The following is a 24999-nucleotide window of genomic DNA, read 5'->3' as shown; positions in this document are numbered from 1 at the left end:
CGCCGTACTCATACACTGCACCCCTGTACCTCCGCAACTGCCCCACTTCCTTCCTTGTGGACACCAGCTCAAACTCCATCTGGAGCTTCTGCCTCTCCTTCAGCAAACCCCGCCCCTGGGTACCTCCTAACCACCCGCAAAATCTCATCCACCAACCTTGCCATCTCTGCCCGCTCCTCCTCCCTGTGTGCTCAGATCAATATAAACTCCGCCCTAATCACTGCCTTAAGTGCCTCCCACAGTGTAGCGGCCGAGACCTCACCTATGTTGTTTAGTTCCATGTACCACTGGATGGCGGCCTTCACCCCCGCACACACCTCCTCCTCCATTAGCAATCCTACATCCAGCCTCCTCTGCAGGTGCTGGGCGCCCCGATCTACCTGCAAGTCCACGCAATGTGACGCGTGGTCCGAGACCACAATCGGCGAGTATCCTGCGTCCACCACCCCTGCCAACAATGACACCCCACCACACAAAAATTGATACGTGAGTAAGCCCTGTGCACATGGCCTCCGAAATCTCAACTGGGTCAACTCCCCCCATGTGCTCTATAAACCCCTTCAGCTCCTTCGCCACTGCCGATACTTTTGTGAGGGCCACGAAGAATCCAGCACGAGTTTTCAGGATACAAAGAAATAACATTTATTTACAATAACATATATATACAACAGCAGCAGCAGCAACTTCCTTGCTGCTCACTCTCTCTCTCTGCTGGTTCCAAACTGGCCAGCTCTATTTATGTAGGGAGTCTGCTAATGATTTCTCCGTCCCCCTCATTGGGGAAGCTCATAGTCCCATAGGATTGTGGGATTGTCATTAGTCCCCAGCCAGTTGTAAGCAGGCAGGTTATAACAGATACCTCCCCAACCTCAGGCCCGACCAGTCCAACCCCGGATCAATGATAGTGTTAAAGTCCCCACTCATAATCAGCCGCATCCAGGTCCAGGATCTTCCCCAATACTCACCTCATGAACTCCACATCATTCCAGTTTGAGGAATAAACATTTACCAGAACCACTGGCATCCTGTCCAACTTCTCACTTATCATCATGAACCTCACTCCCCCACCCCCCAAATCCGCTACTATATTCCCCACCTCGAACGCCACCCGCTTATTGACCAACACTGGCACTCCACGCACCTTCATATCTAACCCCGAATGAAAAACATGCCCTACCCACCCTTTCCTTAGCTTTGTCTGGTCCCCGATCTTCAAATGTGTCTCTTGTAAACAGCACAGTAAGAAGTCTTACAACACCCGGTTAAAGTCCAACAGCGCAGCTCCTTCATCAGGTGATCTCCACATCTTGTAAAAAGGCCACATCTGAGTTCAAATTCCTGAGATGTGCGAAAACACACGACCGTTTGACCAACCCATTCAGCCCCCTTATGTTCCATGCGACCAGCCTGGCCGGAGCCTCATCCCCGGCCGATCAACCATACCCCTTCTTAGGCCAGCCGCCCGCTCGTGCCACGCCACCATCCAGGCCCATCCCTGGATGTCCACCATCACCCTCCCTCCCATATAATGCCACAGCAATAACACCTTCATCAACAACCCCCCTTTCACCTAAACAAAACAACCCCATCCCCCTCTACTTCACTAACCACCTATTCATCCCCCACGGGTTCCCGTTAACTAGCCTGCCCAGCTAGCCTGGCAACCCCCGCCCAAGACGCCTAAACCTCTCCCCCCCCCCCCCCCCCCCCCCCCCCCCGCCCACACTGATTCCCCTCCCCATCGCTCACACACCTTGCAGCCAACAGTGTAACAAGGAAAAACAAAGAAGCAAGAAAAGAAGCAGCGCGGTAGCATGGTGGTTAGCATAAATGCTACACAGCTCCAGGGTCCCAGGTTCGATTCCCGGCTGGGTCACTGTCTGTGCGGAGTCTGCACGTCCTCCCCGTGTGTGCGTGGGTTTCCTCCGGGTGCTCCGGTTTCCTCCCACAGTCCAAAGATGTGCGGGTTAGGTGGATTGGCTATGCTAAATTGCCCGTAGTGTCCTAAACAGTAAGGTTAAGGTTAAGTGTTCTTGGGTTACGAGTATAGGGTGGATACGTGGGTTTGAGTAGGGTGATCATTGCTCGGCACAACATCGAGGGCCGAAGGGCCTGTTCTGTGCTGTACTGTTCTATGTTCTAAAACCCAAAAGCACAAAAGTTGCACTCACCCTCTCACTGCATCGAAACATCTCGGAGGAGAAAAGTTCCCCAACCACCAACAGATCAAAAGATACAGGGACAAAGAAAAACGGGAAATATAAACCACATTCATCGCCGCAGCCTTCCTCCACAGTTCAATGTCCTCCTTCATCTGGCAGGTCATAGTCTCTCAAACATTCTATCGCCTCCTCTGGTGTTCCAAAATAGTGCTCTTTGTTGCTAAAGGTCACACAGAGGCAAGCCGGGTACATCATCCTGAACTTCACCCCCTTTTTAAAGATGGCAGCCTGCACCCGGTTAAACCCGGCCCTCCTCTTCGCTAGACCCAGGCCCAGATCCTGATACACTTGCAGCTCACTCCCCTCCCAGGTGCCTCCTCGACTGCCTCGCCCATCTCAGAATCTTTTCCTTATCTAGGAAAACCGGTGAAGACTTACCACCATTGCCCTAGGCGGCTCGTTCGCCTGAGGCCTCCTCATCAGTGCCCTGTGCGCTCGATCGACTTCCAGGGGCCGGTCAAAGGCCCCCTCTCCCATCAGCTTTTCCACACCCTCAATGCCTGCAGGCATCCCTACAATTCATAGGTTCTGCCTCTGGAGCGGTTCTCAAGGTCCTCTACCTTCTCCTGTAGCCGCTTCTGGGTCTCTCAGATTACTCCCATATTGGCCGCCAATGAAGCCAACTGCTCCTCGTGCTCCCCACCGCCTCCTCCACTTTGTTTGGCCCTGGGCCCCCAGCCTCTGCTCCACTCGATCAATTCTTCACATTGATATTAATTGATATCACTTGATTTTAAGTATCTTCCAACAGAGGTAAGTCATAGCAGGACTATGGTGTGCTTCCCTTGCTGTATGTGGGAAGCCGGAACATTTCAAATGCATGGGGCCAACATGGATGCAGGAAGTATCTCCAACTGCAACTCTTGGAAGTCTGGATTTCAGATCTGGACTGGTGGCTGGGACACTGAAGCATCCACGAGATGTAGACTAGCGTAGGTAGCATGTATCGAGAGGTGGTCACACCGCAGGCTAAGACTCCACAGGCAGAAAGGGAATAGGTGACCAACAAGAATAGCAAAAGGCCTTCACAGGCAGTGTAGGAATCTCCTGTAGTCATTCTCCTGCAAAACATATATACTACTTTAGATACTGTTGGGGAGTGTGGCCTCTCAGAGGAAAGCAGCAACGGCTAAATTTGTTGCACAACAGCTGGCTCTGCTGCACGGGAGAAGAGTACAAAGCATGAAATGCAATAGGTATCGCGGATTCAATTGTAAGAGGAATTGATAGGCATTTCTGTGGCCACAAATGAGACTCCAGAATGGTATGTTACCTCCCTGGTGCTAGGGTCAATGATCTCTCAGAGCAGCTAAAGGACATTCTGGAGGGGGAGGGTGAATAGCCAATGTTCGGGACACACATTGGTAAAAACGGCATAGATTTTTAAAAAGGGAGGTCGGAAAAGCAGAATGCAGGGAGTTAGGATGTAAGTTGAAAATTTGTGGCTGAAAAGTCAGAGCAAAAATAGCAGGATATATCAAAAGAATATGTAGCTTAAGAGATGGTGTGAGAGGGAAGATTTCAGATTTGTGGGACATTGGGACCGTTAAAAACTGGATGGGTTGCACCTGGGCAGGGCAGCAAATTATGTCGAAGGTGGAGTATTTGCTAGAGTAGTTGGGGAGGATTTAAACCAAAATCATATAATCCCTACAGTGCAGAAGGAGGCCATTCGGCCAGTAAGTCTGCACCGACCAATCGAAAGACCACCTACCTTGGTCCAAACCCCTGCCCTATTCGTGCAACACTTCCTAAGGGGCAATTCAGCATGACTAATCCACCTAACCTGCACGTCTTTCGACTGTGGGAAGAAACCGGAACACCCGGAGGAAACCCATACAGACATGAGGAAAATGTGCAAACTCCACACAGTCAGTCACCTGACTGGGGGGGGGGGGCGGGGATGGCTGCACAGTGGTTAGCACAGTTGCTTCACAGCTCCAGGGTCCCAGGTTCGATTCCCGGCTTGGGTCACTGTGTGTGGAGTTTGCACGTTCTCCCCATTGTCTTCGTGGGTTTCCTCCGGGTGCTCCAGAAGGGCAGATGAAAAGGAAAAGGCAGTGGGTTGCATTACTGGTTAAAGAGGAAATTAATGTAATAGTAAGGAAGGATATTAGCTCTGTCAGTGTACAATCTTTATGGGTAGAGCTGAGAAACACCAAGGGGCAAGAAACAGTGGGATCTGTATGTATACTCTCAAACTGTAGCGGTGCTGTTGTGGATAGCATTAAACAGGAAATTAGATATCCATTTGATAAAGGAACATCTGTAATTATGGGTGACTTAAATCTGCCTATAAATTGGACAAATCAAATTAACAATACAGTTGAAGAGGAATTCCCAGAGTGTGTTTGAGATGGTTTTCTGGACCAATGCATTGAGGAACCAACTCGAGAACAGGCCATCCTATACTGGGTATTGAGTAATGAGAGGAATAATTGGTAATCTAGTTGTGTGATAATGTCATAATATGCTAGAATTCTTGGTCAAGATGGAGAGTGATATAGTTGATTCTGGGACTGGGGTCCTGATTCTAAGTGAAGGAAACTACAATGGCGTGAAGCACGAGTTGGCAATGATGAATTGGGGAATATAACTTAACAGGTGAAAATGTTATTCCTCAAATCCCCTCTATATTTCCTTCTCCTGACCTTAAATCCAGCCATAATTATCTCAAGGGCTCGCACTTCCGCATGCCCTTTCTCCATCTTCCGTCTTATGACCCACCTGCACTTTACTGATAGCCAAGAGTTTACAGAATTTTTTTTAGAGAGCAGAAGGAGGCCATTTGGCCCATTGATCTGCACCAGCTCTCCAAATGAGCAACTCACCTAGTATCACTTCTCTGCCTTCTCTCCGCACATTCTTCTTTTTCAGATAACCGTCCAGTCCCCTTTTTGAATGCTTCAATTGAACCTGCCTCCACCACTCTCAGGCTGTACTTCCCAAACCCCAACCACTCCTTCAGTAAAAAAGTTTCTCCACATATCACTTTTACTTATTTTGCTAATAACTTTAAATCTGTGCCCTCTCATTCTCTATCCTGTAACAGGGGGAACAGTTTCTCCCCATCTATCTGTCCAGACCCCTCATGGTTTTTAATACCTGTACCAAATCTCCTCAGCCGTCTTTTCTCTAAGGAAAACAGCCTGAACTTCTCCAGTCTGTCTTCATAACTGAAGTTCCTATCCCTCTATTTTCATGAACCTCTTTTGTACTCTCTCTAATGCCTTCAGGCCATTCCTAAAGTGTAGCGGAGGCCAAACTAGTGACTTATGCAAATACTTCCCTGCCCCTGTACTCTATACCACTATTAGTAAATCCCAGGATACTGTATCTTTATTAACTGCTCTCTCCACCTGTCCTGCCACCTTCAATAATTTCAACACATACACACCCAGCTCCATCTGCTCCTCCATCCCATTAGTTGTTCCCTTTATATGTTCTCTCCATGTTCTTCCTATTCATTGCATTGAAATTCATCTGCCACCTATGGCCCTTTGAAGTGCTAAACTATCTTCCTCGCAATTAACAATTCTTGTACACCAATGTCCATGTCATTCAAATACATCAGGGTCCCAATACTGGCCTCTGTCAAACCCCATTTCAAACCTTCCTCCATTAACCACAATCCTCTGCCTCCTGTTCTTCAACCAATTTTGTATCCATGTTGCCAATGTTCCTTTTATTTTAAAACATTGCTGACATGTCAGTTATGTGGCACTGAATCAAGTGCCTTTTGGAAGTCTGCACCTGTTGCTGGAGTTGTGTGCTTTCTTCTCATGTAAAGAGAGAACGCAGAAAGCTGAGTGTGAGAAATGGAATGTGTGGGATGTTTGAAATGGCAACATTGGTTTAGGTAACTAAGGCTTGGGTGTGAGATGTCAATATGGGAATGTGAGTGGAGTTTGCACATTCTCTCTGTGTTTGCGTGGGTTTCGCCCCCATAACCCAAAGATGTGCAGGCTAGGTGGATTGGTCACGCTAATTGCCCCTTAATTGGAAAAATGAATTGGCCACTCTAAAATTTCAAACAAAAATATGGGAATGTGAGGATGTGCTCAAGAAGAATGAGTGAAACTGCAAGTCGGCTTTGTCAGTAGAATGCTATGCAAGCGATTGTTGGAGAAGTTAGAAGAGTGTGAACCTAAGTGGGATGCCATTCTCTTATTCCTGTCCGCATGAAGTCAATTAATGTTTTGGGGCACTTTATTCAGGTTAAAGAGGTCACACTCATACTGCTCTCTTTTGCAGCCATTTACATACCTGCTTTGTTTGAGAGGACTCTTCCTCCCATCCACAAGAAACAGTGTTCCCTCACACTTCCAGGGAAGAGCTAGAAAATTGGGAGGAGGAGGCATCCTTTCCACTTTTCCCTTCTAATACTGAAGCCGGAGGAATTACTGTATAATTCAACCATTTTGATTTCTACTGTGCCCCCAAGAAATCCTTCCATTGACTGATGCCGATCATCATCACGCATGCAACCTGTGATTGGTCAGGAAATTCAGAAGCAGGATGCTAATGTATGACAGCCATGACAAACCCTACTTTTCCGACAAACAGGTTCCTAATCAGCTATTGCCCCTCTGCCACTGCATGCTGTTCAGCATCAGCTCCATTAAAATTTTGCCCATTGATTCAAATTTTGTATTAAATATGACTGAAAATTTGATCTGGTCCTCATCACCAGAACTTTCCTAGTCATGAATATGATGGGAAGTTAATCTTTTGCAATCCATTCTGCCTGCATATTGCCGTACAAGAATAACCACCGATGTGTTAATCTAATAGTTACATGAATAAAAATTCAATTAACTGTAATTTTTCTGATAGGCATTCGAAAAATGGAAAGAAGAAAAGGATATATGTCTAACAGAAATGCTGAAGAAACAAGAAGAAATTGAAAAAGAGAAAAAGAAAAAAGAAAAGGAACAAGTAACTGAAAAGAAGAAAGAAAATGTTGCAGCATTGATAAATTGGTAGGCAAATTACATCCTCACATTATACTAAAACTGCATTAGTTCAGTGCACATTCAAATATGAACAAGTTACTTTTAATAAATTCATGCCATTACCTGCAAATTATTCGGTAATATCTGTAACTACTTGATTTTGGTAAATATTCAGAATAGGTTATTTTTTTTGTCCAGTCATGCACTTTACGTTAGTCTAAGATGACAGAAATGTTACAGAACAGGAGGCCGCCATTTGGCATAGTCTCTGCACCAGCACTTCAAATGAGTGATTCCCTGAGTGCCATTCAACAGCCTTCTCCCCGTAACCCCAGACATTTTTCCTTTTCTGATAAGTCTAATTCCCTTTTGCATGTTTCAGTTGAACCTGCATCCATCACACCCTCAGGCAGTGCATTCCAGACCCTAACTACATGCTGCGTGAAAAAGTTTTTTCTCATATTGTTTTTGCTTCTTTTACCAGTTACTTTAAAGCTGTACTTATTCTTTCACAAGTGGGAATAATTTCTTCCCATCTGCTCTGTTCAGATCCCTCATAATTTTGAATACTTCTATTAAATCTCCTCTCAGCCTTCTTTCCTCCAAGGAAAACAGTCCTACTTCTCCAATCCTATTTTCATAATGAAAGTTCTTCATCCTGAAATCATTCTTGTGACTCTTTCCTGAACCTTCTTCAATGCCTTGCCATCATTCCTAAAGTTGCGTATCTGGAACTAGACACAATATTCCAGCTGAGTCAAGTTCAACATGACTTCTTTGCTCCTGGTGTCTATGGCCCTATGAATAAAACCTTATGCTCTATTAAGCTCCTGCTTTATTATCTCCTGTCACCTTCAATGACTTGTGTACAGATAGACACTCTGTACCCCCTCTAGAATTGTACCCTTTATTTAATGTTGTCTTTCCATGTTCTTCTGAGCGATAATTAATCACTTCCCATTTCTCTGCATTGAACTTTATCTGCCACCTGTCTATCCATTCCATCAATTTATCTATGTCCTTTTGAAGTTCGACACAATCCTCCTCACAGTTCACAATGCTTCCAAGTTTGTATCATCCACAAACTTATAATATTATTATAATCTTTATTATAGTTAATCTCACAAGTAAGCTTACATGAACACTGCAATGAAGTTAATCTGAAAATCCCCTAGTTGCCTATCAAGTCTAGGTCTTTCATATATATCAGGAAAAGCATGAATCTCAACACTGACATCTGTCAAACTCCACTGCAAACTTCCCTCCAGCCCAAAAAAACATTCCTTAACCACGACTTGCAATTTCTTGTCACTCAGCCAATTTCGTATCAATGTCACTATTGTCCCTTTTATTCCATGAGCTATAACTTTGCTCATATATCTGCTATGTTGCACTGTACCAAACGCCTTTCGGAAGTCCATGTACAACACATTAACAGCATTGCCCTCACCAACCTGTTACCTCATCAAAAAACTCCACAAGTTAAACAACATTTTCCCTTAAGAAATCCATCCTGGCTTTCCTTAATTACGATAGTTACATTTAGTTACAGATAGTTACGATAGTTACATTAATTTTGTCTCAGATTTTTGCTTCTAGAAGTTTTCCCACCACTGAAGTTAAACTGACTGACCTGTCATTGTTGGACTATTTATGAACAAGGGTGTAATGTTTGCAATTCTCCAATCCCCTTGCACCACCGCTGAGTCTAAGGAATATTAATACAATCTAAGCTGGTTGACGAAGTCAAAATGAAAAAACAAAGCATTTTCTGACTGAGAGAGTTCATGGACTTTGTTCAATGTCATAGTCCTTCTCACCGCCCCATTGTTCCAACTATCCCCTATTTATACTGTTTTTAATAAAACAAGAATCAGTAAATGAAACAAAATTGAGAGGGGGGGGGGGGGGGGGGTGACAGCCTCTGGTGGGGCACTGGAATGAAAACAAAATATTTTTTAAAAACTCAACAAACTAGACCAAATATAATTTCTGGGGCAGCCACCGGTCGGGAAAGGCCAAAGCATATTTGAGGACATCGCATGCTCCCTCTCCAGGGCCACCTGGCTGTGAACATAGCTATGGTAGAGGGGCAGATAGAGTCCGACAACTCCAGCAGTCGGCCAGCAGCGCGGGTTCTATTCGCTTACAGGGAGGTATTCATGAAGGCCCTATCTTCTCAACCTTGCCCCTGGACTGAGGTGTGGTAATCCTCAGATTAAATTATCACCAGTCAGCTCTCCCTCTCAAAGTCATCTGGGACTTTGATGACTTTACCTTACTCCTCTTGTGTCGCAGAGCCAACCATGATGCAACTAATTTGGCCATTGCTCCTAAACTCTGAGAGACCATCCCCCCCCCCCCCCCCCCCCCCCCCCAACAGTATCCGAAGCAGTATAACTGTTTTGCAGGGAAATGTTTGCAGGAGATTGCTGCATTACACATGTCGTTTTCTTTCTATGTCTGGTGGTCACCCATTCTCTTCCTGCCTGTGGAATATTAGCCTGCAGTGTGACCACCTCTCTATACGTGCTACCCACAATACTCTCTACTCGATTTCGGAATCCCGGGAGTTTCAGCTGGAGATGCTTCCTGTACACATATAGGCCCCAAGCACTGGAAATGTTTCCCGGCTTTCTGCATAGAGCAGGAGGAGCACACCATGACTTTAAGCTATCTTATTATGACTTACCCCTGTATATAAACCTTTTGGAAGATGCTTAAAGTCAAATAATATCAATTATTCTGGGGCCTTTCTTCCCTGGTCCATGTTAATACAGAATATAGTACTTAGAAACTTCATAAAATAAATACCTTACAAACCAGATGCGATAAAAGTAGTAAATACTTACCCGAACATACTCACCCGATCGGCTGCTCCCACTTGCCCCGCGTCACTTTTGAATCCTGATATAACCTCAGGAGCTTCAAACTAGCACTCTTGTTAGCCTAACACCAGTAGCATGGAGAATGCTAGAATTTATTATGTGATAACTAGACACTCAGAAAACAATGGTAGGATTTAGGATTGGGCAGCCACAATCTATTTATGAAAAAGAAATTAGGTTTGACAAAACTGTTAGAGATTTTTGAGGATACAACAAGCAGATGGATAAGGGGAAACTAGTGGGTATGGCGTATTTGCATTTTTAAAAGGCTTTGGACCGACACAAGATGTTAGTAATCAAAATTAGAGCACGTGGAATCCTGGATTGTTAATTGGTTAACAGACTGAACACAGAGAGTAGATATAAATGGGTCATTCTCAGATTGGCAGGCTGTGGCTAGAGGTGCACAACAAAGATTTTTACTTGGCTGTTCATAATCAATATCAATAATTGGATGTGGGGACCAAATGTAATATTTCCTCACCTGCTGATGAGACAAAACTAGGCTGGCGTAAATTTGAGTTGGTCCCTTAACGGCAGGACCTGGGGGCTCGGGTGGGCTCCAGGGTCCTGGGGGGGGGGGCAGGGCGATCTGGCCCCGGGGGGAGGGGGTACCCCCACGCCCACGGTGGCTTGGCCCGCGATCGGGGCCAACCAATCTGCGGGCGGGCCTGTGCCGTGGGGGCACTCCATTCCTCCGCGCCGGCCATGTAAGACTCCGCGATGGCCGCCACGAAGGTGAAACCCCTGCAGGGCATGCACAGGGACGCCCCCACGCATGCACGGGCCCGTGCCGGCCGGCGGAGTCCCTTCGGCTCCGGCTGGCGCGGTGCCAAAGGCCTTCAATGCCGGCCGGCGGGTCGCAAACCGCTCCGGCGCCGGCCTAGCCCCTGAAGGTGCGGAGGATTCTGCACCTTTGGGGCGGCCCGACGCCGGAGTGGTTCCCGCCACTCGACTGCGCCGTTTCTGCCCGTCCCGCGGATTCCCGGAGAATCCCGCCTCTGGCCTTTATTGCAAGAGGATTTGAGCACAGGACTAAATAAGATTGTCTGCAATTGGTGGCGAACACCACTGTCTGAAAGTTTCCCTCAAAGCCAAAAACAATCATGACTTGGAACTGTATCACATTCCTTCACTGTTGCTGGGTAAAAATCCTGTAACTCCTTTCCTAACAGCACTGTGGGTGTACCTACACCACATGGACAGCAGTACTTCAAGAAGACGGCTTTCCTTCTCTCGAGCAATTAGGAATGGTCAACAAATGCTGGCTTAGCCACATTGCGTGAAATAATTGCAGTATGGCTTTTTCCTCATCTTCCTGACATGAATGGTTGTGTAAATATTTCTCTGGGAACTGTTGTGTCAAACAGTTTGTCCAGTTATTTGCCTGCTGTGTCTATTGTATCCTCAAACGTTTGTCATCTTTTTGTGTAAGGATGTTTTGGTTTCATTTTCTTCTCATTCAGCATGTTGTTCTTCCTCCAGTAACTCCTTTGCCATCTTCTTTGTTTTGCACCTCTTTCCCAGTAATTGGGCTTTCCAAAGTTTCGCAGTTTTATCTGTATTTGAGACATTTTCTTCTGTCTGTTAACCGGTGGTCATCCAGTCTTTTTTCTATTCATTCATGGGATATGTAGCAGCACAAGTGGATAGGACTGTGGCTTCATAGCACCAGGGTCCCAGGTTCAATTCCCCGCTGGTTCACTGTCTGTGCGGAGTCTGCACGTTCACCCCGTGTCTGCGTGGGTTTCCTCCGGGTGCTCCGGTTTCCTCCCACAGTCCAAAGATGTGCAGGTTAGGTGGATTGGCCATGATAAATTGTCCTTAGTGACCAAAACGGTTAGATGGGGTTATTGGGTTACAGGGATAGGGTGGAAGTGAGGGCTTAAGTGGGTTGGTGCAGACTCGATGGGCTGAATAGCCTCCTTCTGTTCTATGGACATCACTGGGCATTTCAGGGAGTGCAGAGCCGCACATGAACAAATCTCCTTCTATTTGTTTCTTTGAATTTACATTTGCTGGTTAGCATACAAACATGTAAACGTTACAGTGCAGAAAGAGGCCATTCTGCTCATCGTGTTATGCTGGCCAAAATAAGAGAAAGAATAAACTAGCTGTTCATTTCATCACACGTCCAAGCACCTGGTCTTTAGTCTTGTCGTAGTTCACAGCACTTTAAGTGAAGACTCAGGTACCTTTTAAATGAATTAAGCATTTCAGCCTCAACCACCATTTTAGGTAATGAATTCCAGACACCCACAATGCACATTGATTTTATTTTAAATTCTGATTCTTACTACCCTCATTATTTTCCCAGTTATCAAAAAAATCTAACCTTTTCCTTCCTCCCCACAAAGGGATGTACTTTCCCTGTCCTTTTCACTAGTGTCATTAGAATGCTTAAACGTTTCAAATGCCTGCCCATATCAGCTCCCAGAAATCGGTCAATCGACGGATTCTCATAGGAATATGGCCTCAGCCTTTGCCTCAGAGAAGAGCAAGAGCTTCCTGATATTTCAGCCAGCTCAAGAAGGCAAGAGAGGAGACTGCTGTCTGTAACAGAGTGAGAGACTGTCATTTCTAGCTTCAGAGATTGGCTTAATTTGTCCAATGTCCTCCAGAATCAGTAAACCAATCTCAACTGTCACAGCTCATGTATTTTTTCCTATCTAGTTATCAAACATGGGCAGCACAGTAGCACAGTGGTTAGCATTGTTGCTTCACAGCACCAGGGTCACAGGTTCGATTCCCGCTTGGATCACTGTCTGTGGGGAGTCGGCATGTGTCTGCATGGGTTTCTTCTGGGTGCTCCGGTTTCATAGAACCATAGAATTTACAGTGCCCTCCCACAAGTACTGAAATAAATGCTTGTTGGGTGAATTGGGCATTCTGAATTCTCCCTCAGTGTACCCGATAGGCGCCGTGAGTGGTGGTGACTAGGGGCATTTCAAGTAACTTCATTGCAGTGTTAATTTAAGCCTACTTGTTGCAGTGATCTTTACATGGGTATGGACAGAAGGGGCTGATGGGTAATGGAAAGGCGACTAGGGGGCAGCACTGGCGCGTATAAAAGGGGGATGCAAGCAGCCCTCTGGTCTCTTTGGCTGATTAGACTGTGAAGAGAACAGAGGCAGAGATTTAGCTCAGGGCTGCTAGTGTGGTCAGGCCTACTTGTAGAGCATAGAAAAGTTGTAACCTTTCGACTAGTATAGTTCTTAAAGTAAGAACTCACGCGGTTATTTAAGTTGTGTTGCTCAATGAACCTTCTGTAAAACTTCTGGACGACTTAGAGCCTTCTTCCAAAGCCTCTATTGTAACTAAGTTGAGTAGCACATTTATCTGCTTTACAGGTAACAAAACACTTGTGACACTAATAAAGATTATTATAAAACTGTTGCTTCTTAATAAACTTTAAAAATGACCTTAAAATCACATGAGTGTCAAAAATTACGGAGTTATATTATTTTTCACATGTGTATATATAAGTATCTAGGTTGCCACATCACTCACTACTTTCAGTCTGTACAGTTAACTAACAGTGCATCATACGAGTTGGAGTTGTGCATTCATTTCTGTGGCGGCGACCCTTTCATTGTCACACTCGGATTTTCTTTCTCTGGCACAAATGCCAATTGATTTTGCTCAATCTAAATCGGCATTAATTTTGTTTAAAATGCTCTAGTTTTACTCACGAATACCTGTTTCTACTAAGTTATGTCTTGTGGTTGCAAGAAGTTTGAAATACTTGAAGCAACATTGAATCCTTTTCTCAGATCTCACCATGTGCTGTAAAGTGGTAGTTCAACCTATGTTACTCACTTTTTCAAACTCTGTAAACCAATTATACAGGACAGGTATCCAAGATATCAAGAGGGGTCACCTCCCTCTTGTCCATCACTTTAGCTTGAGAGCACTTTTGTTTACTTCATTTGAGTGTCATTTGACACTTACCATCTTACCAGACACTTGTATAGATAAAAGTATACACAAGGTACTCTCTGTTATCAGTTCAGGCATGTCTGTAGTCTAGTGGTCCTATATGACTCTCATGAAAGCATAACCTTTGTCACCTTTATTTCTGTCTCGTCTTAGTCCGTGATTGCTTAGAACTGGTGTTTTTTCTTATACTATTCTGAAAAGTACCATTTATTCAAGGCCCTTACTTCTTATGGTTCCTCCCTTTGAGACAGAAATGTGTTTATTGACTTCTCACATCTGATTACATATCATAGACAATATGTGAAAGTTACTAGAATTATTTGATTACCATTGACTTTGTTTGGCACTTCCACTTGCAAATCACCTCAATAAAACATTCCTTATCCTTATGCAGGGCAACTGTTAATTTCTAGGTTATTAATATTAATGTACATATAATTAAAGCTACATATTCAGCAAGGAGCTTTATCCATCTTATGTATAATGCTTATTAAGTAATATTTCTCCCTAGTCTTCCATTGTCCCAAAACATTGTGTGATTGGCATCTCAGGCTCTCTACTGTCAATTTCACAATGTTTATTTACACAAGTTAAGTGATTTCAAGGGTTTGTGGTTTGCTGTTTTTGAAACTTTTCAAGGGCCTTGATGACTCTTTTATTAGCTTGCAGTTGCTGGGACACCCTGGGCAAGTGTGAGGTCAATTCCAGCCCCACAGACACTAGAGTCCCAACATAAATAAATTAACCAATAATTCATATATAATTTCTGAGATCTTAGACTCTTGACTGCTCCAATGACTTACACACACCAGATGTGTAAGTGAAACACAAAAAAACTTTATTTATAACAAGAGATAAGACATTCAGTAATTATCATAGATAACCTATTACTCCCCCCTTTTACCATATCACCCTCTACCCAAAATCACACAAGACAGACACACACAGGGGAAGAGAAAGAGGTAAAATTATAGGGATTAAATTGCGAGAAAGAGAGATGAGTGTCCTTTTGCTGATATTGAAACCTTTGCATCCGGCTATCTTCCCAGGGCGCGAGTGTTGAAACCACCAGTTAGATTTCAGACAAGTTCTTCTGGCTGGAACATTCAGGCAGGATTCTCAGGCTGTAGGATGCCCTCTGGGGAATCAATTTGACTTGTATTGACCTGATCTTTCACATAGAAGATCCTCCTCGTTTAATTTTGACTCACTTCCACCTCCACCAGATTAACTATTAGCCTGACTTAAATATTGAACATAGAACATAGTGCAGGAGACAACAATTCGGCACATCAAATTTGCACCAACCCACTTAACCCCTCACTTCCACCCTATCCCCGTAACCCAATAACCCTTCCTACCCTTTTTGGACACTTAAGGGCAATTTCGCATGGCCAATCCACCTAACTTGCACGTCTTTGGACTGTGGGAGGAAACTGGAGCACCCGGAGGAAACCCACGCAGACACAGGGAGAACGTGCAGACTCCGCACAAACAGTGACCCAGCGGGGAATCGAACCTGGCACCCTGAAGCCACAGTGCTATCCACTTGTGCTACCGTGCTGCCCTAATAAGATTAGAGTTCTCCACATGAGAATTTTAAAAGTGTTTTCAAACATCCACTGCCTGCAGCTGCTGCTGGACTGGATTCTCCTGCAGGTTAATCTGACTTTAAACAGAAAAGTCTTTATCCTGGACCTTCAGAAAGAATCCATCAGGGAGAGAGAAATTAGTGCTCTGGCCTTCTAGAACTGCTTACTCAAAACAAAACTCCACCTAAGAATAAGGTCTGTCTGTCTGTGCAAAACATTCTGGAATGGACAGTACCAAAAGAACCGGGATTTTATAACCGCTTATTGGCTGCCAGCCAAGTCCATCAAAAAGTGTCATCACTGAGGCCAGACCAAGCAGCTCATCTTACCGTGGGGTTTCCCGAGGCCAGACCAAACAACACATCTTGCCGGGGGTTTCCTTTGTTTTTAAGAGTAAAGGTGAAATCCATTTTAATGGTGTAGGTCCCAGTAATTGTCCAGATACAAAAGTTACAAAAGCCAAAATAACAAAAAACAAAGGGAATACATAGGCAAAACCAAGTTTAAACAGAAGGATCCTTACACATTGCAGACTTTCTTTTTCAAATAAGAAAGTTATCAATGAATTACTTTTTTAAAAAATCTTTTGTTTACACTTTACACTATAGGGTTCATTGATTATGACAAGAATACAATGGGTTAATGAGCATGGATATGCCATGGTTTGACATAGGGAGCACGAGGAGCCATGGGTATTGGATGGGTAGTGTTTGAAGAGTGAAGGGTATGGTGAAGGGTAAAGGATGGGGTGCCTTTGTAGTTTTATTTTAAGTGGGGTAAAGTTGCATGGGACCAAGTCAGGCTTTTTAAACAGCCTGCATCCATACAGGGCAGCCTATGTGGCTGTCTCTGCAATTCGTCCTAGGTTGGCTGGTGTGACTTCAACCAGCACCTGCCCCCCAGCAATGAAGTCTTTGCAGCCACTTCCTCCTGAGGCGGGAATTTTCTTACTCCCCTATCTGCCTCAAGGATAAAAGTCCAGGCCATTGACTCTGTTTCTCTTTCCATGGATGCTGCCTGACCAGCTGAGTGTTTCCAGCATTTTCTGCTTTTATTTCAGATTTCAAACATCCACAGTATTCTGTTTTTCAATACTTGATTATCCATTGGAAAAAATAAATATTCAAATTAAACAACATCTTTGGCTCATGTATAATTTGGAAATTCTTTACCAACATTAAAGAAAACCACCTGACTTCCCAAATGCATTCTTTGTTGGAAAACAAAGTCTATTTTAGACCGACACCTTCATTGACCCTCATTTACTTATGGTTTTTCTTTGGCTTCTCAAGTTCCTCAAAAATCTTAGCTTATAGTATGGCACCTGGTTTTCCCTCATGGTCAGAGCCTAGCAATTTTGGAATTTGCACGCCTGCATCCAGATGGAAATTGACCCGTGGAGGAGCAAACCCTTCTGCCATATATTCACATGAGGAAGGAGCAGTGCTCCGAAAGCTAGTGATTCGAAACAAACCTGTTGGACTTAACCTGGTGCTGAGAGACTTCTTACTGTACTCACTCCTGTCCAACGCCAGCATCTCCACATAGATGGATTTTCATCCTCATCTTTTCGAACTACAGTATGAGCAAAATTGCTTGCTAAGAATAGGTTTCTTTAAAAACAACCCCAGGATTGATTGACACTTCATTTGTTTTCTTTCAATATTTTTATTGTAGCCAAGTTAGGTAGGTGTCCAGATGATCTGGAGCCAGGTGCTGAAAGTTGCGATGGTGATCTGTTCTTCCTTGCCTATTTGGCAATTGTCCTTTTTCTTCAGCCTGCTAAAGCTGATTTTCCTATTTATATAACATTTGTTTATTTTATGTAGTGTTACTGCAACTGGTATCTGAGTGGCACAGTGGTTAGCACTGTTGCTTCACAGCACCAGGGTTCCAAGGTTCGATTCCCGGCTTGGGTCACTGTCTGTGCGGCGTCTGCACGATTTCCCTGCGTCTGCGTGGGTTTCCTCCGGGTATTTCGGTTTCCTCCCACAAGTCCCAAAATGCGTGCTATTAGGTGAATTAGACATTCTGAATTCTCTCACTGTGTACCCGAACATGCGCCGGAATGTGGCGACTCGGGGCTTTTCACAGTAACTTCATTGCAGTGTTAATGTAAGCCTACTTGTGACAATAAAGATTATTATTATTATTATTATTATTAATAATTATTATTCTGTTATGTTTTGTGCCAATGTAAGGAAAACAAAAAAAGAATTAGCATTGAGGCAAAAGGTGAAAGAACATGCAAAGAAAGAGCAGGAGAAGAAAACTGAAGAAGAGTACACAAAGTACGAGAGAGAAGATATGGCATCAACAATGTATGAGAAGTGGCTGGTAAGATTGAGAGCATAAATCTCTGGGAAGGTTTTGATGAAAGTTGAAAAAGCTCCAATTAAGTTGGATGTTTTAATCAAGTAATAATTGAAAACTATAATAATTAAAAAGTAATAACTTAAATCAATGTCTCAAAATCACCAATATGTTAAAATTATAAGTAATTAAATTCAGTTTAAAAGCTCTCGGCTGTCGATTTCAATGCTTGTAATACGTTCTAGTGTTGGTGTATCTGATGTCCACATTGAACGACTAATAATCTTGATGTCATTGTTCATTGAAAAATAGATAACAGTTTACTATGAGAAAATTCTGATTAGTATAAATAAGAAAGGCTTGTATTTAAAATAGCACTTTCCAAGACCTTGTGTCATTCCACAATACTTTAAAATGATGTAATGTGGGAAATGCAGCAGCCAATTTGTCTACAATGGGTGGAATTTTACAGCTTCTCCTACAGGACAGCCTGATCCTGTCGAAGTTAAATAGAGCTTTGAATGGCTCGCCGCATTTTCCGGTCCCATCCCTGCAGTAACTGGGCCGTAAATTTCCAACCAAGCTCTCTCTCACAGTAGTATGATATTGACCAGTTAATCTGTTTTAGTGGTCTTGTTTGAGGGTTTAATTGCAGCTGCCATGCTGTTCTTCATAGTACTATAGGAACCCAACAGAGCAATGTTCCCTCAGTACTACACTGGAGTGTTGTCATATCCCCATTAGGTCTACAGGGAAACCATTATCGATCTACCTGTGGGGTTCATGGAGTACAAGCTTCCCTATTAGTGGGTAGAGGCCAGTCAGCTGGGGCTCGTACAACCGAGCATAAAAGCTGGCCTGAACAGGGACCATGTCCCTGTGTTTTAGATTCCCTGACCAACAGAAACCGTGTCTCGGTGTTCACTCTATCAAGCCCCTTCAGAATGTTGTAGGTTTCAATTAGATCGCCTCTTAAGTCTTCTGAACTTCAGAGAATAGAAGCCCAATTTACTCTCATCAGAGGACAATCCCTCATCGCAGGGACCAATTTAGTAAGTCTTTGTTGTACCACCTCTAATGCAAGTATATACTTCTGAAATGTGGAGACTAAAACTGCACACATGCAATCTCACCTAAACCTTGTACAACTGCAGCTAGACTTATTTATTCTTGTATTTCAATCTTCTTTAAATTTTTACTCTTATCCCTGTGCAATGCAGTCTCACCTAAACCTTGTACAATTGCAGCAAGACTTATTTATTCTTGTATTTCAATCTTCTTTAAATTTGTACTCTTATCCCTGTGCAATAAAGATCAATGTGCCATTTACCTTCCTAGTTGCTTGCTGCACACCTGCATGCCAACTCTGTGTTCCTTGTTTAAGCATACCAAAGTCCCTTAGAAGAACAACAATTATAGGTTTCTGTAATCTTAGAAAAGCAGATAACAGTAATTACGGCAGATTGTTGTTGCTCATTTTGTTATATTACTCCAGTCCCATTAACAAGCTTGACAATTAAAAGCAATTAAATTCAATTTGAATAAGGTGGACGGGCTCCTGATTTCTAGGCTGCCAGTCATTGCATTTGGGCATGATTTTGAGAACATGACCCAGCATCATCGCGCAGGATAATATTCAGTATAAACTCATTTGTACTGTGTGCACTTCTGGTCTGACATTTAATCTCACTTTTCATACGATTTTCTCTCATTTTATATTTAACCACCTTTTTTCAGCTCCTGTTCTATGACTCTGTTTATTCCTGCCTGTCTTGTTTTGCAATGGGGTGATTGATGGTACGCAAATCACAGGAAGGGGTTCCACTTCTTGAATGTTCAGATTGTGTTCAGCCACAACCTCCGAATCATACACGTGTGCCCGATACCCTGGGATCGTGCATGACAGCTATATCCTAGGGCACGCCGAGATTACTGGTGTCTTCGAGGACCAACCCAGGATAACCTTTTGGTTCGTGGGAGATAAGGGATACCCACTGAGGTCTTGGCTGATGACGTGGTGTGAAGGCCTGAGACCGATATGGAGACCTCTTATAATGAGGCCCACGTTACTACCCATGCTGTCATTGAGCGGTGCATCATCCTGCTGAAAATGTGTTTCAGATGCCTGGACTGCTCTGGTGGTGCCCTGTACTGCACCACCGAGAGGGATTCCTGCTTTTTGGTGGTCTGCTGTGCCCTCCACAATCTGGCATAGCAGTTTGGCGACCAACTGGAGGAGAAGGAGGAGGCAGAGGGACATGTGTCCTGATCTGAGGAGAAGGTGGTCTGGGAGGACAAGCCTGAGGAGGACCTGGAGGATAGGCCCCGGCAAAGGTACAACATGCGAGGAGGACAGGGAGGCTCTCGTCGTCTCCAGATTCTCCTCGGTCGAGGTTGTGTCCATCAGCTCAAACCACCCCCCATTTCCCTTCCTCCCACTCTACCCTATCTCTCCCCCATTCCCCCTAATCCCCGCACACACACACTGCACAACCACCCTGTTTCCCCCTCCAAAGGACTGTGGTAACATCACTCTAGGGTGATGGGCATGTGGTGTCAGCGGGTCACCATACAAGGCAGGAGAGTGATGATAACTCACTGTAAGGAAAGCTCTGGTGCTCCTCAATTTCTGCAAAGGTCTGACTCCTGACTTTCTACTGACAGCGTGCTCACATCTATCCTCTGAACGGGATCTACATCCGGCGCTTCAGATCTTGGACCGCTGTGCCCATTGATGGGGAGGGGTGGGGGGAGAGAGAGAGAGAGAGAGAGAGAGAGTTGGTGGTGTGGGGATGCGGGCATGCTCGTTGTTGACGATTAACATGAAAGGGGGTTCACATGTATCAGGGGTGACTTGTTTTAATAGTGAACATTTTATTGTGGCAGTTTTCCATTCCCCCTAGCTTCAGATAGTGACCTCAAAGCAAAGGCGTGATCCAATTCTCATCAGGCACCATGGGTCAGGTGACTAGTATGCGGTTTTGTGCCCGGCGCGATTCCCGATTTGGTCCGCTCCGGCGACGTACCCAGTGTGCTCAGATTAGTGCCGGGCACAACGCGTGAGAAAATCGCGTTCAAAATTTTTGGTGTTAATGACCATGCCATAAAGGAAATTTACAATAATGAACAGATGTAATGTACCCCATGAGAAGCCCCTATTGTCCTCAAGGTGGCTTAAATTTTCATTTTTTGGTACTGACTCTTGGTAGAGGCATTGGAGGCAGCATGATGACTGTGCTGTCATATCGGCCTTGATGACCTTAACTGTCATCCTCTGGCCGGAGGAGCCTGAGCAGGCTCTGTCTGGGAGGGAGCTTGACGCGCCATGGTTGGCCACCCCTCAGTCATCGTGGCCTCATCAGAACGATGGTCACAGGCAAAGGGGTGGAGGAGCAACTTCATCTGGGGGATCCTCTTGGGAACTCACAAAGAAAACAGGTAGCTTGTCCGGTAGCATGAGGCATGTCTGCACCTTCCTGCTCACCATTGATGGACAGGCACCTAACAGAGAGACTAATGCCTCATCCATCTCTTACACTGCAAGTGACGCCTTGAGGTCATTGCCTGTGTGAGGGCTTGCTGGTTTGAGTGTAACCCCAGGAACCCCTGATTATGTTCCTGGAGTGGCCTGTCTATGAGAGTTGCCCTTCTCTCAATGTGGGAGACTGCACTCAGGGTCAACGCAGTGCCCATGCTCTTCATGGACTCAATTACAGAGATTATGACACCCAGAGCCTCAGGGACCTTCAGCAGATCTCCCCACACATCCTGCTGAACAACAGCAAATGTAGCCTGATCAATGACTCCAGACGCTTATTATCTCCCCATGACTCAGCATGGTCCTGGTTCCCAGAAGTCCTCTAACTGCCAGAGTCCTGGGCAATCTCTACCTCTGCCAGATCCTCATGTGAGTGTGATGTGCTCTCACCATTGTGCGGTATCATTGGCACTGATGACCTAATGTCCACCAATGTGCTAATATCTGCGCTGGAGCCTGGTTCACAGAGATTGTGACGTGGGTGCACGTGTCAGAGTCTTCTCCGCAGGGGTTAAAGCGGGGTCTTTGGTGTCCATGAAGCTTCTTGTGGAAGGTTCATCTGTGGGACAAAGACAACATGTCAGTGCATTCAATCATCACTTAGTCAGTGTGCATGCGAAACAGGTTATTGAGGCAATGGTGAACTGAAGAATGGTGCCATCATGATTGGAGGAGCGATAGGTACTCTTGCTTTAATATTTCCATTTCAGAAGAGAAGATCCTACAACGTTTGCACTACCTGCCACACTCGCATCTGTGCACTGAACTCTTACCTCCCTACAAGATCCTTCCTGCACCACGACTGGTAGAACAGGCTGTGCAGTTTCATTCAAATTTTCATGCATCCATCTCATAATGGCATGGAGACTGTACAACCCAACACCTATTCTGTACTCTGTCACATTATGGTTTCTCTTCTCCTTTAAGCAAAGAAAAAAATTCATTAGTATACCCTGCAGCACCATCTCAGCCTGGCCACATCCCCCATGAGAGCCAAGTTGCGGGGCATGTCAGAGTGGCACACCTCACCCTCCAATGTACTCAGGCCATGTAGGAAGACAACCCAGCCTTGGCCGATGCAGGCATCAGTGCTGACCTGGGCGGCCACTTCTACCCTTCTTGATCACATGTAGCAATCCTGGGGAACAGGACTACATGCCTGGTACTGACCTCCTCTATTAATATGCCCAGGCGCTTGTGTGTGAAATGGGGGGTGGGGTGCCCAACGGACCTGCTCTCCAGCCTTCCATACCCACTGGGGTGCTGAGGCCATTGGTGCTGAACAGAATAGCTTTTATTGAAGACAGCTCCTGCAGCGTCCCCCACAACCATTGGGTGCCGCCTGTGCACTTTTTAAGTCCCCACTAGGTGCAATGTCTGACTGGAGGGTGTATTTCAGGCTGGCCGTCTAGCATGGGATCTCGTTAAAAACAGTCTTGTTCGGGAGTGGATCCTACATCTAGTAGCACAGTGGTTAGCACTGTTGCTTCACAGCTCCAGTGACACGGATTCGATTCCCGGCTTGGGCCGCTGTCTGTGCGGTGTCTGCAATTTCTCCCCATGCCTGCATGGGTTTCGTCCGGGTTCTCGATTCCCTCCCACAAGTCCTGAAAGACGTGCTTGTTAGGTGAACTGGACATTTGGAATTCTCCCTCCGTGTACCCGAACAGGTGCCAGAGTGTGGCGAGTAGAGGATTTGCACAGTAACCTTGTTGCAGTGTTAATGTAAGCCTACTTGTGACACTAATAAAGATTATTATTATTTCCGTGCCCATCAACCTTGTGTGCCGAACGGGTGAAAAATTCAGGCCTTAGGCTAATTACATTTTGTGTAGATCCTTCCCTTGTCTTACTTGATCCAGCAGAGGGCAGCAGAGCAGAGCTACTGATCAGCTGTTCTGGGGAAATTTGCATACGTGCAGTGCGGTCAGCCTAAGTTGAAGGTGAATCTGCGAAGGGGACCCGAGGAGTTCGAGTGAAGGCAATCATCCAGCAGAGGGCAGCAGAGCAGAGCTACTGATCAGCTGTTCTGGGGAAATTTGCATACGTGCAGTGCGGTCAGCCTAAGTTGAAGGTGAATCTGCGAAGGGGACCCGAGGAGTTCGAGTGAAGGCAATCATCCAGCAGAGGGCAGCAGAGCAGAGCTACTGATCAGCTGTTCTGGGGAAATTTGCATACGTGCAGTGCGGTCAGCCTAAGTTGAAGGTGAATCTGCGAAGGGGACCCGAGGAGTTTGAGTGAAGGCAATCATCCAGCAGAGGGCAGCAGAGCAGAGCTACTGATCAGCTGTTCTGGGGAAATTTGCATACGTGCAGTGCGGTCAGCCTAAGTTGAAGGTGAATCTGCGAAGGGGACCCGAGGAGTTCGAGTGAAGGCAATCATCCAGCAGAGGGCAGCAGAGCAGAGCTACTGATCAGCTGTTCTGGGGAAATTTGCATACGTGCAGTGCGGTCAGCCTAAGTTGAAGGTGGTTTGTGGAGAGGCTGTTGGCAAGTGACAGTTAAACCCGAAACACTTCGTGAGTGTTTCCCACCCTACCTCCTCCTCTAACCAACCCCCCCACCCCACCTCCTCCTCTAACCAACCCCCCCACCCCACGGTGGTTGGGAAGCGGGAGCAGGGGCCTGTCGTGAAGGTGAGTGAGTGCCTTTAAATTTGCTTACCTTTGAGCAGGAGCAGGGTTTGAGGTAATATCAGGTAAGCTCTTCCTTTCTTTTTCTTTTTCTTGTTATTTTTTAAATCTAGAGGTGATGTCAGGGAAGGCAGTACAATGCTCCTCCTGCAGAATGTTTGAGGTGAGGGACGCCGTCAGTGTCCCTGCTGATTTCATCTGTGGGAAGTGCACCCAACTCCAGCTCCTCAAAAACCGTGTTAGGGACCTGGAGCTTGAGCTGGATGAACTTCGGATCATTCGGGAGGCAGAGGGGGTCATAGATAGGAGCTTCAGGGAAATAGTTACACCAGAGACTGGAGATAGATGGGTAACTGTAAGAGGGACTGGGAAGAAGCAGTCAGTGCAGGGAGCCCCTGCGGTCGTTCCCCTGAGTAACAAGTATACCGTTTTGGATACTTGTGGGGGGGACGACTTACCAGGGGTAAGCCATGGGGTACGGGCCTCTGGCACGGAGTCTGTCCCTGTTGCTCAGAAGGGAAGGGGGGAAAGGAGTAGAACATTAGTAATTGGGGACTCAATAGTCAGGGGCACAGATAGGAGATTTTGTGGGAGCGACAGAGACTCACGTTTGGTATGTTGCCTCCCAGGTGCAAGGGTACGTGATGTCTCGGATCGTGTTTTCCGGGTCCTTAAGGGGGAGGGGGAGCAGCCCCAAGTCGTAGTCCACATTGGCACTAACGACATAGGTAGGAAAGGGGACAAGGATGTCAGGCAGGCCTTTAGGGAGCTAGGATGGAAGCTCAGAGCGAGAACAAACAGAGTTGTTATCTCTGGGTTGTTGCCCGTGCCACGTGATAGTGAGATGAGGAATAGGGAGAGAGAGCAATTAAACACGTGGCTACAGGGATGGTGCAGGCGGGAGGGATTCAGATTTCTGG

The 24999-nt window shown here is 45.5% G+C and overlaps 1 protein-coding gene across 11 annotated transcripts in view; it reads left to right on the top strand.

Moving 5' to 3' along the window:
* The window catches only part of map9 (microtubule-associated protein 9), a 181389-nt gene that overhangs the window by 143420 nt on the left and 12970 nt on the right, over positions 1-24999 (top strand). For 9 of the 11 annotated variants that reach the window (XM_038792282.1, XM_038792281.1, XM_038792276.1 and 6 more), the window contains 2 exons: positions 7059-7204; positions 17798-17933. In XM_038792282.1, the coding sequence (XP_038648210.1) occupies positions 7059-7204; positions 17798-17933 (282 nt within the window). Of the gene's footprint in view, positions 1-7058; positions 7205-17797; positions 17934-24999 lie in introns of those variants that run through there. The other 2 variants (XM_038792286.1, XM_038792285.1) reach the window with 1 other exon arrangement.

The sequence above is a fragment of the Scyliorhinus canicula genome, chromosome 3 (assembly GCF_902713615.1).
Source record: "Scyliorhinus canicula chromosome 3, sScyCan1.1, whole genome shotgun sequence".
In the NCBI taxonomy this organism is placed as follows: domain Eukaryota; kingdom Metazoa; phylum Chordata; class Chondrichthyes; order Carcharhiniformes; family Scyliorhinidae; genus Scyliorhinus; species Scyliorhinus canicula.
This window is presented reverse-complemented; position numbering and strand designations above follow the sequence as displayed.